Below are 16846 nucleotides of genomic sequence, written 5' to 3'. Positions count from 1 at the left end.
CTCATAAAATGAAACAGTAATTTCGACTTCCTGCCCCTGCAGAGATCCAATATCGCTTTATGCCACAATCCAAAACATTCAGAAAGGGAAAGACCTTGACAGATGATTTATTTATATAAGGTATGTGTTCAATAGGGTTTACCCATTTCTCATTAGCCTTCACTGTGGAGTTCCCAACAAGAAGAGAATTCAATTGGGCATCTCCCTCTATCACAGGAATATATTTTCCCAAAGAAATCATACTATGTACAGAGATTAGGAGAAGATAAAACAGCATCATCATTCAGGTAAGTTAAAGATGTTCTGTTGGTTGGTCTAGAATCCTAAGCATATTTACAATAATATGAGAAAATGCATTCCAAATTCTAGTCAACTTAAAAATGGGAAACATTTGCAAGATAGGCACTGCTTTTGTGGCCATTTCTGCTCAGTGTCAGTGATATAATTTTTGCTGCCTCCTGATCACTAATGAAAATCATGTGATACTGTTTATAGGCTGCCATTTGACAGCTATTGTCAGCTGGTAAAAAGTGTTAAATTCCAGCACTTTATCAAGGTTACTTCTCATGCCTTCAAACTATGCAAGAAGGCCAAGCATGTTCTTCAGGGGGGAGAAAAAAAGATGGTTTAGAATGAAAAATTAGCTGATGAATGTCTAATAAAATTGCCATTCATATAAAGAATTTTATGCAGGCACAGTCTGCCCTTCTGGTAACTTTTCTATGAAGAATGGTGTTCTTCAATCAATATCATCAGCAATGTTTATTAACTGATCAGAGATCAAGGTTGTAGATAACCATAACAATTTGTTTAATCTGTATTTGAGAACTATGCAGTGTTTTAGGTTAATATGAAGACTACTGTAAGAACTTGAGGTCTATAAATTCTATATAATCACAAAGAGATAAGACCCATTTACCTAATTTATTATAAATTACTATAAAGACAAGCTAAAAAATAATTCACCATGACTGCCTTTTAGGAGAATAAAGAAATCAAAGTCTCCTGTAGGCCAAGATAATTTGCAAGTTCCAAGCATAAATAAATTGCAGGATAAATGTATGCATTAAAGGTAATTCTTTAAATCACAATGTCATTACCAATCGTGTTCTTCATTTTACAGCAAAAGAACAATCCAACAATTAATAGAAAAGTAATAAAACTGTATTCTCATTCATCGCTTTCATAAACACAGAGCTAGTTTCTCCTGCAAATCCCGCTCCCCTCAAGAGCCTTAAAACCCTTGTGAGAGATTAAAATAATTAGTTAGGGATGACTGATGTATCAGGGACAGGCCCACTCTCAAAGAAATCTGTTTCAGGAGGTTCTGCAATGGCTCCAGGAATATGCCTTTATCAACTCTCCTACCTCTCAAATCTAATGCAAGTTGTCCACAGACCACACTGAGGAATACTACTTCAAGAATAAACTTAAATGCCAGTCTCAGCTGGTCCTAAATACTTTTTTCCTCTGCCTGCCATCCTCCTCCTTTCTATTCCTTAATCCAGGTGGATCATTTACTCACTGTGAGCAGTCTTCAACAGCACTATCCAATAGAAATATAATGTGAGTCACATACGCAATATGAAACACAACAGGTCTAGAACAGTTAGGTTTTAGGTTGCCTGGTTGGATGCCTAGTTTTACCTCTAAAGAGTTCTACAACCTTGGGAAAATTATTTAATTTCTTACTGCCTTATTTTCCTCTTTAGCAAAATGAAGTTGATAACTGTATTTACCTTACGGAACTGTTAGGAGGATTAAATGAGTTAATTTATGTTACACACTTGGAACTGTGCTTGGCACACAGATGCCCTCAATGGCTGTTACAATTATCACATCCCAAATAAGTCATCCTCACTCCTTGCTCTTTGTCTTTGCCCATCCGGTACCTCTCAACTAAATGGCTTCCCATTTCTCCACCTCTCCAAACCCAACTTTTTCTAGAACTCAGACTAATACTTCATGAAGTTTTCTTTCATCCATCAATGATCTTTTCCAACTGTGACACCACAGCATTTGACTATGTTTTTCATTCCAGACTTAATTATATGCTGCTTTGGATCTTTGGTCCATTGTTAATTGATAGTTACCCAATTTACTGCGAATGTACACTGTGTAGACAAAAAACTAAACAATTAGAGGGCAGGTATGTGTATACTACATGTGTACATATAATTAGATCACACATACACGAATATTTTCAAGAATACCATAAGTACTTAAGAAACATTTGCTGAATGAATAAAGTCTTAGAATTTAAATAATATTCAAAATGCCCCCCCATACCCCTTAAAGGTAGCTGGATTTAAATTAATATTTTAAAAATCAGCTGCTGATTCTATAATTTGCATTTCAACAGGAATGCAAAATAAAACTTTACTTTTTATAAACTTTACATAAAAAGTACCAATTCCTAATTTTAGTTTTGATTTAAAAATAATAGGAAAAATTCAGTATTTTTGTTCTACCTCAAGTCTAAGTGACAGAATTTGATTAAGTAGGAAAAACTCCCCTAGAAATCTAGTTCAGAATAAATAGCTTGATATGAATTGATGGGTCTTTGTATTTCATCATACACATACACAAGGTATTTTCCAACATTTTGAAACTCATCTTGTATCTGGGGTAACAAGAGACCGCATCAATAATAGGAAACTAATATACTCAATCATGTCAGACTTTCAACAACTTAATTTCTTGGTCAGGATAGAAAAATGAAGTTACAAAGGACATTGAGTTTCCAAATAAACACAGTACCATTCTGAAGTGGTATGAAAAAAAACAAAACAAAACAAAACAAAATATCCACATCACTCTTAAATTATGTCTGCACTCCATTACGCAAATGTTCTTTTTGCCAGAGAATAGGACAAGTTATAGTGAAAACATCTCAAAAAATAGCAAATATTGCCAACTGGAGAAATCTAAAAATAGACCTTAAGACTGCTTCTCTAGTCTTGTTACTTTCATACCAGATCAGATGCCAGATGTTGCTCCTAAAGCAGTCAGCATACTACTATATTACCTCAGGACAGCAACCAGATGTAAGTAAAATATCTCCAAGGTTTGTGTTTTAACTGGGCTTGCTTTCATACCTCATTTTCTGAACAACCTACTGAGAAAATGAGACTTCTAGGCCCAAGAGACATTTCTACTTAGTTTTGAACCTTTATTTATTTTAGCCAAGCCTTTCTTTAGGGATGAGCTTCCTTTAAAATTTGCTCTTTTCACATTCTTGGCCATTTTTCCTTAAAATTCACAGATAATTAAGGATTGTATTGAGGATTCAATTTGAGTCTGTCAAGTCTGCCAGATTAAAATATTTTGTTAGTCCACCTCATTTGCTGAAATTATCCTTCACTCTTTTTTCACACCACATCTTGAATCATATCTTCTCTCTATACATATAGAAGTTAATAAGCTGATCCCCAGTCAACTTACATGATACGGAGAATAATAAAGGGGAGTAAGATGAAGTTATAAATAATGGTAACCAAAAAAAAAAAAAAAAGCAACTATCTCCTCATTGATTAGTAACCTGACTTTTCATTCCTTAACTTTTTTATACCTATCACTGAACAGGTCTATTTTGAATAGTCTAGAACAGTTGGTAACATAAACATTAACCCTTTTTCTTATCCTTATTAAGTTAAATACTTCGCTTGAAAGAATAAAATCAATGACTTAAAAATGTAAAATATAACCACAACATCCTCTAGAGAGGATTTTTCCCCTGGACAGATTAGATTATACTAGTATCAAAAAACTTGTCAGTCTCTCACTCAACAAATGATATAGTTACTGAAACTTTCAAATCACAGAGAAAATATTTTAATTCACTCATCAAAAAAAAATTATAGATGTCTTGTTTAAGGGTATTTCCAATTAAAGAATAATTCTGCCAATAAAAGCTTAAATGAGAAATTCAACTTTTGCTTTCCACAGCTTTATTTAATTCCCAAAATACATTATTCTGATTTGCTTCTGAATAGTCTGTCCTCATAAATTGAGTGTATGTTTTTCATTTAACAAGGACCTGAAGCTAGAAAGGAAACTGAATTCTAGAAAAGGACAATTAATTTGACAGTATTTGCTTTTTCCATTATGGGTATATCAAGATCAAAAACTAAATGAGAAACTGAAACCATTAAACGTTAGGAAAAGAAACTTAATTTAATCTCAGTGGTCTAATAAAAGATCCTGTTAGCACAGAAGCAAATTTATTTCCGTTCTGAGAAAAAAGAGATAATGAACTTGTTTCTATAAAAAAGAACCTCTAGAACCTATGACTTGTAAATAATTCATGGAGGTTCAACAAATTTTATTGGATATTTTTAGGGAAGCAAGGCAAGGAAAGCATCATACAGTACAAAGTGGAAAAAAAAAAAAGACTAAAGGATAGAGAATCCCCTTCTTAATTTTCCATGCCTCAGAATTATTAACCTTTTATTATTTCTAGGGAAATGGGAAAAGGGAAAATAAATTTCATATCAGCACATTCCTCTTGGCACATAAAAATATCTAGCAATCTAAAATGAAGATGCCATTCAAATTTAACAGCAGGGGTTTATTTCTTTCGAACCATCATGATTAAATCATATTGATCTTTAAGGTACCTTTCAATTCTAGAATTCTAATAGAATTCTAATTACTCTTGTACTCAAATAAGTGACCCCTCATATCACATAAGAAGAACATACATTCTGATAATCATTCACAATACGGCAAAACTGAAAACATCTTTTTTTAATTTTTAAAAATTTTTTTAACATTATCGAAAAATTTAAAAAACAAACAACAAAAAAAAACACATTTCAAACAAAACAAAGCAATGGATTAAGAAAAACAACATAAAATAACTCCTTTGCTTGCAACATGTTCCTACCATAACCCAAGATGAAAACAACTTAAAGCAGAAATAAAGTCCATTCTCCTGCCCTCAGGTAAGATTGCCCTAAAACATTTATGAAAATAAACAAGCTCTCTTTACCCAAACCTAAGAAATCTCTGAGCCCACCTTTTAAAAATAAAAAAAAGAAAGACAAACAAAACAACTTATAGACCTAAATAAATTTAATGTCATATTTTTTCTCTGTGTTTTTCAAAAGAAGTCACTGACTAGAAAGCAAAAATATATAATGTTTATCAGAAAGAACTTACACCTCTTTTACAATTTTGCTCCTTACAATCTCATATTATGTGCTATTGGTTTACTGACATCCAAAGCAGCAAAAAAAGATAAAAATGGTTAACAAGGTGAGGGAGGATGTGCAATTGTGAAATGTGGGTGAAGGTATATAAAAATTGCTAGTGAAGAGAATCTGGACATATCCTAAAGCAGCTCTTTCCCAACCCATTCTAATATTCATCTACTGCCCCTGTGAGAAAACTTTCCTTATATTTAAACTAAATCCCACCCCCCCACACACAAGCTTAATTTTGCAATTGCTTGTTGCTTTTTTTTTTTTCTTTTTAAGTACAGATAAAGAAAGCCTGATAATAACCTTAACAATTTACATGAGAACCTGGAACACTTTGGTCCCACATTAAAAAACAAAAACAAAAACCATAGTATGTGAGAGAGAAGCAAACCCATTTCCATACTTGGGGCCTCCATATCTACCTGTATTTCTGCAACACTCTAAGTGCCAGCTCTGCCCGCAGTGGATTTGGCCCTATGGCTGCAGGGAAAAGAGTCTCAGGAGAAAACTCAGGGATAAAAATGGAGGAAGTGACGCTTCAGCCTGAAATTACTAGAAACGTCCAGAAAGTAAAGGAGGAAGAAGACAGTCGGGAACCAGAGAAGCCCTTAGGTCAGCTAAATATTCCTTGGAATGATGAGGAAATCAGGAGTTTCATTCAGAAATGGGAATCCCTTGAATGCGTGATGTATCCCAGACAAAAGAAAAAGAATCATGTGCTGTCAAAATCAATTGCCCAGGGGCTCAGGAAGAGAGGCATAAAGAAGAGCTGGCAACAATGTTTCCCCATGTTGATAAGTTTGACAGACTTATATTGGACTAGACATGAGGCCAACCAGAAGCCAAGGACTGAACCTGCCTTGTCCTTACAGAAACATCCTACACAGGATAACAGAGTATAACTGGGAGGACAGTGTCTCCTCAGGTTGTCCCTATGCAGACATGGCCAACCTTCTACCTCCTGAGGTCCAGCTCCAGGCGTGTACCATCCTTGTGCCCCTTGAAGAGCTGATATGGACCTCCCCACATATGATCTACATGGAGAACCCTCAGGTAGCAGGATGGGCACCCTGGACACCAAGGCCTCCATGGTCACCTCCATTCTCCCAGAAGACCCCACACCCCAGCAGCAGTGGTCAACCGCCTCTGACTCTGATACGGATCCTGGTCTTTAGGACAACTTTAACCTGGATCCCAATTCTGTTTGAGAGAGAACAGAATATCGCAGATTCCATGCACTCATTCCATCTTAATGATGTTTCTCTTTCAATCTATTAACACAGAATATTGTCATTTATTTAGGTCTTCATGAATACTTTTAGCAATGTTTTCTTATTTTCTGTGTACAAGCCCTTTACATCTTGGTTAGATTTATTCTTAGATATTTGATCACTTTAGTTGCTATTGTGAATGGAATTTTTTCCTTGATTACTTCTGATTATTCAACGTTTTTGTATAGAAACAGTAAGATTTTTAGCTGTTGATCTTGTACCCTACCATTCTGCTGAACTCATTTATTAGGTCGAGTAGCATTTTTGTATTTTTTGTGCCTTTCTATATATAGGGTCATGTCATCTGCAAATAGTGAATGTTTTACTTCTTCCTTTCTAATTTGCAGGCCTTTTACTTCTTTTTCGTGCCTAGCTGCTCTCACTAGAACTTCTAGAACAATGGTGAACAACAGTGGTGACAGCAGACATCCTTGTCTTGTTCCAGATTTTAGAGGGAAAGCTTCATTCTTCAACTACTACTATGATGTTTGGTTGGGTTTGTCATTTATGCCCTGTTTCAGGTTGAGGGAGTTTCCTTCTATTCTTACTAAGTAATTTTATCAAGAAAAAAATGCTACATTTTGTCAGAAGCATTTTCCGCATCCACTGAGAGGATCATGTTTTCTTTTCCCTTCTGTTTGATAATGCTGTGTATTATATTCTTTGATTTTCTAATGTTAAACCATCTTGCATGCCTGGGATATAAAATCCACTTGATCTTTTTTTTTTTTTCCATGCCTGCTGATTGAATTTGGAAGTATTTTGTTTAGGATCTTTGCACCTATATTCATAAGAGAAATTTGTGTTTAATTTTACTTTCTTGTAGTATCTTTATGTGGCTTTGGCACTAGGGTAATGTTGTCCTCATACAGTTTTTTGGAAGGGTTTGAATATGATTGGCATTAATTCTTCTTGGACTGAATGGTAGAATTCACCTGTGAAGATATCTGATCCTGAGCTATTCTTAGTTGGGAGATTTCTGAAGACTGATTCAATCTCTTTGCTTGGAATTGGTCTGTTGAGATTTTCTATTTGTTGTATAGCCAGCACAGGTTGTTTGTGTGTTACTAGTAATTTCTCCATTTCATCTAGTTTGTCCAATTTATCAGCATATCGATTTTCATAGAATCTCTTATGATCCTTTTTATTTCTGTGGGGTCAGTAATATGCATAGAGGTATGACATGTTTAAGGATTATGATGTATGCAACTTACTATCAAATTTTTGAAAATAGGTATATATATAATTAGATATATAGATAGGTAAACAATTGCTAATAGACACAGATATAGATAGAATTATACAAAAATGTGGCAAAATATTAAAGGTAGACAAATAGGGTATGTGTGCATGGGCTATATTGGAGTTCTTTGTATTATGATATATTTTTTGTAACTGTCCATAACTTTAAAATTACTTTCAAAATAAAAGTTATAAAAATGAAAAAAAAAAAAAAAACAAAAACAAAAACTATAGTATGTTTTATCACAGTGTTTCCTTTACAGTTAGCATTTTAAAAACAAAGCCAAATACCAACTAAGGCACAATCCTACTCACAATAGTTATTTGTTATTAAGTCCCTATTACATACCAGGTACTGTGCTACTATTGAGTATATCACAAATATATTACGTGTTCCCTGACCTAACGTGTGTCACAATCCAATGCAGAATACAGAGATATCAACAGGCAAATTCAACACAATTCTGCTATTACCAAAAAGTTGGAAACTAGAGGGAAAAAAATTACCCACATACTCTAGAGCAAAGGTATTCTATGGCAATTAATATGGATTTTTGTCATTATATTTACACAGTTCTACATTATTCCACAGTATAGATGTAGTATAACTTATTTAACCAATCCTCTAGTACTGGGTATTAAGTTGTTCCAATTTTTTTGCAGTTACAAATACAATTTCAATACCCATACTTAACATTAAACAACTGTATACTGATTTTTTTTTTTTTTTACTTTATAAATTGTTCCCAATCCTTGCTAAACAATTTTCAAACGCATTATTTTTAAAATGAGTAAAGAAAAGATGACTTCAAATATAAAGCAATCACCTATTTTTCCAAAAGAAGATTAAAAGTGGGCTGGGGTGACAAACAATCTGAACATATACATTATTAACGAGGGTACTTAGATAAAATCAAATCAAACATTTACAAATATGGTATTTATAAATTTAGAGACAAAAATGTTTAAAATCACATTTTACAGAAAATATATTAACCTAGAAATCATGCTTTATTCATTTTCATATTTCAGGAAACAAAAATCCTCCACATGCACCTTCAACATCAATGTCTTTGTAGTAGAATAATAATAATAAACACCTATATGGTATTTACTACACGCAGAGCATTACTCTAAGCAGGACAACCCTCCTATGAGGTACACACTACTGTTACCTCCATTTTACAGATGAGGCTACAGAGAGATTGAGTAACTCACTCAATGTCACACAACTGATGAGTGGCAGAATTGGGATTCAGACCCAGGCAAGCTAGCACAAGAGGATATTTTCATCTGTTTTTTTGAGTCATCTAACAGCTTTCCAGAGAACATTATCTTCAGTCCCATTTAAGTTTTTAATATACAGTAATTTGAATCCATCCATTTTCACCTCTGACCAAAAAAAAAAAAAAAAAAAGTCTCTAAAATACTAGCCTAATTATCTGATTGCTCAGCTCAAATTCCTTTCATAGACTCCCACTGCTAAATCTACTAAATCTCAAACTCCATTCCCATTTTGTTACCACCTTTGTTCTGCCTTTCTACCCTGACCTACACTTCTCACCAGCCTCTTCTGACTGGTCAACTGCTTTAACTTTGAACTGTCCAATCTATCCTTTTCACAGCAACCAGATTCATGTATATAAATTCAAATCTTGAAATGTTACAACCTTGCTTAAAATCTTCAATGGCTAATCTCTGTCTATAAAAGAAATTTCTAGTATACTGCAAATGGGTTACAGGTGAGCCAAGATATTGATCCTTTCAGCTTTAGGGCAGCCAGTCAAGGCCTGGGGTACTGGAACCTTGGGCAGGTCACTTCCCACCGTGAGCAGCTGCCTTATTTTCTATGTATGCTATAACGCAAAAAAAAGTTGGGAAGCACTGAGCCCCGAGGAGAATAGTCTTCAAACTTTTTGTTCATATATACCATAAAAGAATTTTTAAATAGTATGTGTCCCTGTACAAAGGAAGTAATTTCTGATATACTGTAAATATGTACATTTAAAAATAAAACTATCATTGCCTTTTTAAATCTATTCAGCAGAATCTACATACTGTAGGAAAGTGATACTCACCAACATCCATTTTTTTAAATGTAATTTTATGGGTCCTTTTTCTCCCTGATCTCTTATTTCCACTTCACTTCCCCCACAGAAAGCTATGCTAATTTAATACAGATTTTTATTATCGGTCCAAAAATTTCTCTGCAAAAAAGGACATAAATTGAGAAACAATTATTTTCCTGTGATCGTAAGGCTCTAAGTATTAAAAATTTTCTTCTTACTCAACTTATTGCAATTATTATTAGCAGATCACTGAGAAAAATATTGTACAATATGTCAAGCATATAACAATATATATGACATAACGATATATACATCATGCAAAATATATAAATACATTTTGATAAATTATTAAACATAAAAAGTAAAAATTATTTAGAAATCTCAATGAGATGAATGGGGAAGTATATGGTGCCTAGAAAGGAGAGCTTCCCAAAGGAGTTCTTTTTATATCTTTGAGCAACTTACCATAGTTGCACAGATTAGGAATATGTGAGAGGTAAGGCTTTTTTTAGTAAAGTGGGAGAAGGCAGGGTGGGGAAGTAGCCACTTTCACAGGCATATCTGGAAATTGATTCACTTAAAACTATCTGTTCCCAAGTAACCCTTGGCAAATTCCCATGTAACCCAAAGAAAACTCATGCTTCAGTCTGAAGAACCTAACCTAGAATAAAATCCTCCTCTGCAGACCTTTCCAGCTTTGCTTTTTACCACTCTCCACCCTCCCACTACATTTTTCTACTTCCAGTTTTCTGAACTCAAAGCTGGTCCACATCCCTTGCATGACCATTTTTCCTTCCCTTGGATGACACTTACTGAATTACTAAGTGTTGGTAGAAATGGCACCTCGTCTATGAAGATTTTCCAGAGTCCCCTTACAGAATTGACCAACACTCCTTCATGCTCCCTTTACCATGTACCAAATTATAGCATAATGCCTTTAACATTCCTTTATTTATTTGTTTACACACTATGTCCCTTTATTAGCTGAAAGTTCCTTGAGGAGAATGACCTATTTTATTTACCTTTCAGTCCATTTTAAGACTAATACATACGTGGTATTTGAAAATGACTATTTTATTTACCTTTAAGCCCATTTTGAACCTAATACATAGTTGATGCTCAGTAAGTATTAGCTGAACAAAGTAATTAAAGAACAGTCCAGACTCAATTTCCTGATAGATAAAATTTTATGAAGATACTCTTCCTACTTTAAATTGCTAAAGGAACCCAAAAATCTTAAACAGCTTCTGAAATTCCTATTAAATTTTCTACTTTCAGATTACTTCTTCTTCCTCAGCATGATTTAAAAAAAGAAAGCATTTTCTATAAGTATAAAAAGTGGCTATTTTATACCTTTATAATATCCTATCGTGCAGTGATTCCTTGAATTTAGATTATCCCAAAAAGCACATTTTTCTCAGTAACATGAGTTTCCTGACTCAACCATAATTCCCTGCATACTACCTTCCATCTTCCTAGAAGGAGGCAAGAAGAAAAGTAATCTATCTTTGCAGTATGTCAACAGGAAATTATTTTACTAGTAGGTAAATTAAGAGATTCACAATATTATAATACTCAAATGATCTGCCAGTATTCACACTGTGCATGTTTATAGGTATTTACTGCCCAACTCAATTATAATTTTCAGATAGCTCTGTTCCAGAAATCCAGTCCCACTGGAAATTATATCACTACAGGTTAAGTGGGGTCCCATACCACTACCCATTCTGCCAAATTCAGAGTAATGAGACCAAAATTTCATGTCCGAAATAAAAGATATTTGACTAAATAGAAACACTTATTAATAGTTATCACTAACATAAGCACTGGGAAATAGAAAGGTTCACCATATCTTTTGAAGCTACAGAAGACAGTCTTATTTTATAACTGAAGATACAAAGTAACATAAAGTCATACTGTTGTTCTCTGACAACTAAAATATAAAAGAAACTAGTATTGAGTTCTAGATACCAATGGTCCAGTTATCAATGGACCTATGGCAGCTAACCACATTAAAATAAAAGTGCTATTAAACTAACGGAAAAGCCTCTAAAATTACCCCTTACCTAGAACAAATAATTCATGGCAAGTAATTAAGGTTGGTTGGTTGGTTGTTTTTACATAGTCCCTAGAGAAGAGCTGGGGTAGAAATTGAAACTACATGAACTAGAAAAATAAAAGTGATCTCATGATTCTTGCTCCTCAATAAAGTAACCATTTATAATACTAATAAAGCGAAGAAAAACAAAGCCAAACACCATCAGCAGTTTAAGGTAGGCAGGTCCTATTTATCTGCTCTAATTTTATTTTTACTCTGTAAAACTTCACCATAAAAAAAATTTTGTTTTTCTTAATGTGATACTTGAAGGTATGTACGTACCCTGGAAAAACATGTTCTTAATCTTAATCCATTCCTGTGGGTTTGAACCCATTGTAAATAGGGAACTTTTGATGAGGTTATTTCAATTAAAGTATGGTCCAACTGAATCAAGATGGGCCTTAATCCTATCACTGGAGTCCTTTATAAGCAGGATGAAATTTAGACACAGAGTAAACCATGGGAAGAACTCAGAGAAGCCAGGAGAGTCCACCATTGCATTGCCATGTGACAGAAAAGCCAAGGACCAAGGATGGCCTGCAGTCAATCCTAAAAAGCCAGTCTTCTAGGAGAAAGCACTGCCTTGATGGTATCTTGATTTTGGACTTCTAGCCTGAAAACCATGAGCCAATAAATTCCTGTTGTTTTAAGTTAACCCACTGCATGGTATTTGTTTTAGCAGCCAGGAAACTAAAACACTTAATAAAGAGCTCTCTAAAAAACCTTGAAAACTAAAAGATGACCAGGGATGGTTAAAGAAATCCATAGTCCTGTCATCCCAAGAATTCCAGGTAGCTATCCACAGCAGGACATACTATTTTTTTGGATTTTTATTTGTAAATTAAATCACCATTTTAACAGCAAAATATAGGTTTTGCAAAGGGGCTCACTAGTTAAGAGGTTCTTCCAGTTTATTTACTACTTGAATTGACTTGAACCACAGTAACACCAACATACATAAAACTAAGAAGTTGACTTAAAAGTGAAATAAATAGTTGCAAAGCTATAAACATACTGCAAATTAATCTTAGAGTCTGGGGTGTGATTATATCCCCTCCTGCCTGCATTGAGTTCATATTTTGGGTCTACTCTTCACTATGTGACCTGGGCAAGTATTAAACCTGTGTGTGCTTGAGTTAACTGTGCCATGCAATACAGTAGCCACATGTGGCTATTTAATTCAAATTAATTAAAATTAAATAAAATTTAAAAATCAGTACCTATACTGCACTGGCCATATTTCAAGGGTTCAATAGTCACATGCCACTAAGGTTACCAGTTTGGACAGTACTAAACATAGTGATGTAATAACCAAATGGAGAGAGTAACAAAAACAGTGGGGTAGAACTGACTTTAGAGAAGACAGTCAGAAAAGGTCTCCTTGAGGAGCTGACCTTTGAACTCAAATCTGAATGACAAGATGCAGCTGGAGATGCAAAGCTCTGCACAGAGTATCTGAAACAGAGGCAAGAGCAAGGGGAAGGGCCTCACATACAAATAAGCTAAGCTGGTTTAAAAACAAACATAAAGTGTGCCTGAAGCAAAGAAAACATGAGGCCTAAGAGATGGCAGTCTTAGGACCTGGTAAGCCATGTAAGAACTTTGGATTTTATATAAGTGCAACAGCGAGTCGTAGAGGGTCATAAAGAGGGGAATGTTGTGATCTAATTTATGTCTTAAAAGCTCACTCTGATTTGTGATAACTAATTACAAGGAACCAAGAGTGGAAGTAGGAGGACCTGTTAAAAGATTGGTACAATACCACAGGTAAGAGAAGATCATGACTTGGACCAGGGTAGTGACAGGAGGATAGAGAAAATGTGTTCCTTTTCTCTACATCCCTTCTATCTACAATCCTATAATTACCATCATTTACAACCAAGCTTCTTGAAATAATCACCTTCATTTTAACTCCTCAAAGTCCTGTAATATGCCTTCTACCCCCACCATTCCACTAAAACTGTCCGAGGTCCCATTCTCTTCCACCTTCCCAAAGCCAATGCACACTTTTCTATCCTTACCTTACCTTTCTGCCGCATTTACAACTGCTGATCACTCTTCACCTTCATTAAATTCTCTCCTCCCTCAGCACCTGGAACATTACTTTCACCTGCTTTTCCTCTCTGATACTTCCCAGTAATCGCTACTTGACCCTTAAAATTCAGTGCTTCTCTTAAGGTTTCAACTTCAGTGCTCAGTTCATTTTACAGTATATGTAATCCTTGAGACACTGAATTGATACGTCTTTGCTGGTAACTCCCAAATTAAAAGCTCTAGTCTAGGGTTCCCTACCAAGTTTTAAACCTCTATATCTAATATCTACAGGACCTCATTTGGACACACCACAATATTTAAAACGCAAAAAGTCCAAGTCCATGTATACCCTTGCCCAAGTCAAAGCCAAAGACATGCTAACCTCCTTCTCACTCACCAGATACCTCCCCTGCCCACCCCTCACCAAACCTTCTGTTAAGTCCCGCAGATTCTACTTCCTTTAATAGCTTTCTAACCTAGCCATGTCCTTTCAAACCCTGCTGTGGCTATTTTAGTTCAAGCTCACATCCCATCTTGCTAGGACAATTGGAATAGCCTCCCAACCATTTCCCAGTTACCTCCACGTTGCTGCCAAAGCTTATAAGAGGTATTCAATAAACTTTTGTTGCTTACACTAAGTACAAATCTGACCATGTTATTTCTTGGCTTAAATCTTTCAGAAGCAACCCCACAACTTTCATAGGGGCCTCTCACGATTTAGATCCTTACTACTATTACAGTCTCCCCTCCAACACTCTTCCCCTCATCCTCCTCTCCAGCCTTTCAGCTTTTCTTAGCTTTCTATATACCACTGCCATTTTAAAACTCCCTTCCTCTACACATGCTATTACTGCTCCCTTATTCGTCTAACTATTACTTCAAAGGTAGGCTTAAGTATTCACAACTTCAAGGACGCCTTCCCTAGTGCCTCAGGTATATCTTAATTATACTGTATGGTAGGCTGCTAGTTTATTTTGTGTCTCCCCCACTAAACCCCCTAGAGGGCAGGGACCACCAATCTTAGTTTACTTAAATAAACATTCAGATTAGAAATATGAAGAACAATAAACACAAAACACACTCCCTTGCAAAGGAGAAATGTAGGAAATTCTGAGAAACCATGCCTTGGGATTTTATACTACATTCAAAGGAGCAAGTGCTTATTTAACACTGATGATGATTATGGGTAGAAAGCCTCTCACATCAATAAAGCAAATTAACTTTTCTAGGTCATATTACTATAATTTACACTCCAGAAGTAAATTCTCACTCACTTCTCAAGCCTGACAGGTTATTTTCCTTACTTGGGAGACATCGCCTTAGGAGTCACTCACCTGTGGACCATTTATTCTCTAAATCTGAATGGGAGAAAGGGAATGGAAGAAGGACAAGGGCGGGGGGATAATGACACTTTCAGAAAGTAGGTGGCAGAAGGCCACAGCCCCAGGAATGGGAAGACTGGGAGTTGGGGTAAATGCCAGGGTGGTGCGCTGACAGCTGGCTGGTAATGGGAGAAGGATGCGATCACAGAGCGGGCAGTATGGAACAAGAGACCCTGGGTTTGAAGGGTGGGGGAGATGGAGGAGAAACTCGGAGAGAAAGCTAGGAGCAGGGGGTGGGGAAGCATGATAGGCAGAGGCAAGAGTAGGAACCTAGACGCAGCTGTTGGTCAGGGGGGCGGAGTATTTCAGCAGAAAAGCTGGGGGAAAGAGAAGCCCTTCGCTGCCAGAGCTCACGGGGCTTTAAGACGCGGAGGCAGGAGATCATCACAGAGTGAAGAGAGAAGAACCGGAGGAACCAGGGACTATAGGGCAGAGGCGGGCGGCGCAGAGCTGGAGCAAGACTCGACCGCCCCCCGAGCAGACTGCGGGCGCGGCCGGGGTGGGAGACCGGAAAAGAAGCGGCCAGGCAAGGGGCACTTACTGGGGTCCCTCCGCACGGCACCGCTGGAGGTCTCCTCCCGCAGGTGAGGGAAGAGGAAGTCCCGGGCGGCCTGGAGGTCCTGGAAGTAGCAGAACTGAACCAAGGAGCAGGCCATGGTTCCAGGAAACCCCACTCTGGCACTCACTTCACCTCCCCACGCCCTGCCCCCCAACACTCCTCCGCTGCTTCCGTGGTGCCCGGATAGCTTTAGCCACGCAGGAGGCGGGGAAAGCAAACCGGAAGCTGTCAGCGCACTCCCGGTCCACCGCCCCGGATCACTGCGCCTGCGCAGAAGCGCCTAGCCCCGCCCCCCCACCCCGAAGATACAGTCTGAATCATGTGACGAATGGGTTTCTTGCCGGGGGGTCCCACGTCAACGTGAAGGCTTGGAGCCTGCTTTCTGTCGCAGTTCTGCGCCTACGCCAGAAAATGATCCTGAAACAATGGCTCTTGTCCAGAGGAGATCTGATTGGATGGTGTCCACACGGTCTTTGAGTCATTCAACCAGTCCTACTGATGTCCTACTATTGGCGTGACCCTGACATTTCACAGAGAATAATTCGTGTTAAGCTAGTGGCAGTACAGTGGGGAACAGTATCATACAAGTATCGAATTCTGAGATTAATTTGCTTCCGGAAATCAGTCCCAAGAAGACTGCCTTTAAATGCCCTTCCTTTAAATTCCTATAGTTCTGTGCATGCCTGATACGGTATGTGTTGTACTGTATTATATATACTCTTGTTTTCACTATCCATTTGCTTTTTCACTCATTCTTTCATCCAGCCATTCAACAAATGTTTGTCGCTAGTCTTTTTTATGTTGGCCAAGCAAGGTCCTGAGTGTAAAGCAGAGACCAAAAGAGATGAAGTACCTGTTCTCATGAAGCTAAAATTCTGGTGACTGTCACAGGCTTTAAGCAATTAATTACCCAACAACTTAAATGAAATTATGATAATGTTGAGAAGGAAAGAAGTCCGAAGTATTGTGTGTGACCTAACCTAGTTT

The 16846-nt window shown here is 36.7% G+C and overlaps 1 protein-coding gene across 1 annotated transcript in view; it reads right to left on the bottom strand.

The window, feature by feature from the left end:
- The window catches only part of RAB3GAP2 (RAB3 GTPase activating non-catalytic protein subunit 2), a 147557-nt gene extending 131498 nt beyond the window's left edge, over positions 1-16059 (bottom strand). The window contains 1 exon segment of the mRNA XM_037823524.1: positions 15842-16059. Coding sequence (XP_037679452.1) covers positions 15842-15956 — 115 coding nt within the window. The 5' untranslated portion in view covers positions 15957-16059.
- Positions 16060-16846: the final 787 nt, after the last annotated feature.

The sequence above is a fragment of the Choloepus didactylus genome, chromosome 2 (assembly GCF_015220235.1).
Source record: "Choloepus didactylus isolate mChoDid1 chromosome 2, mChoDid1.pri, whole genome shotgun sequence".
Taxonomy (NCBI): Eukaryota; Metazoa; Chordata; class Mammalia; order Pilosa; family Megalonychidae; genus Choloepus; species Choloepus didactylus.
The sequence above is the reverse complement of the archived record's forward strand: the minus strand, read 5'-3'. Positions and strand labels throughout refer to the sequence as shown.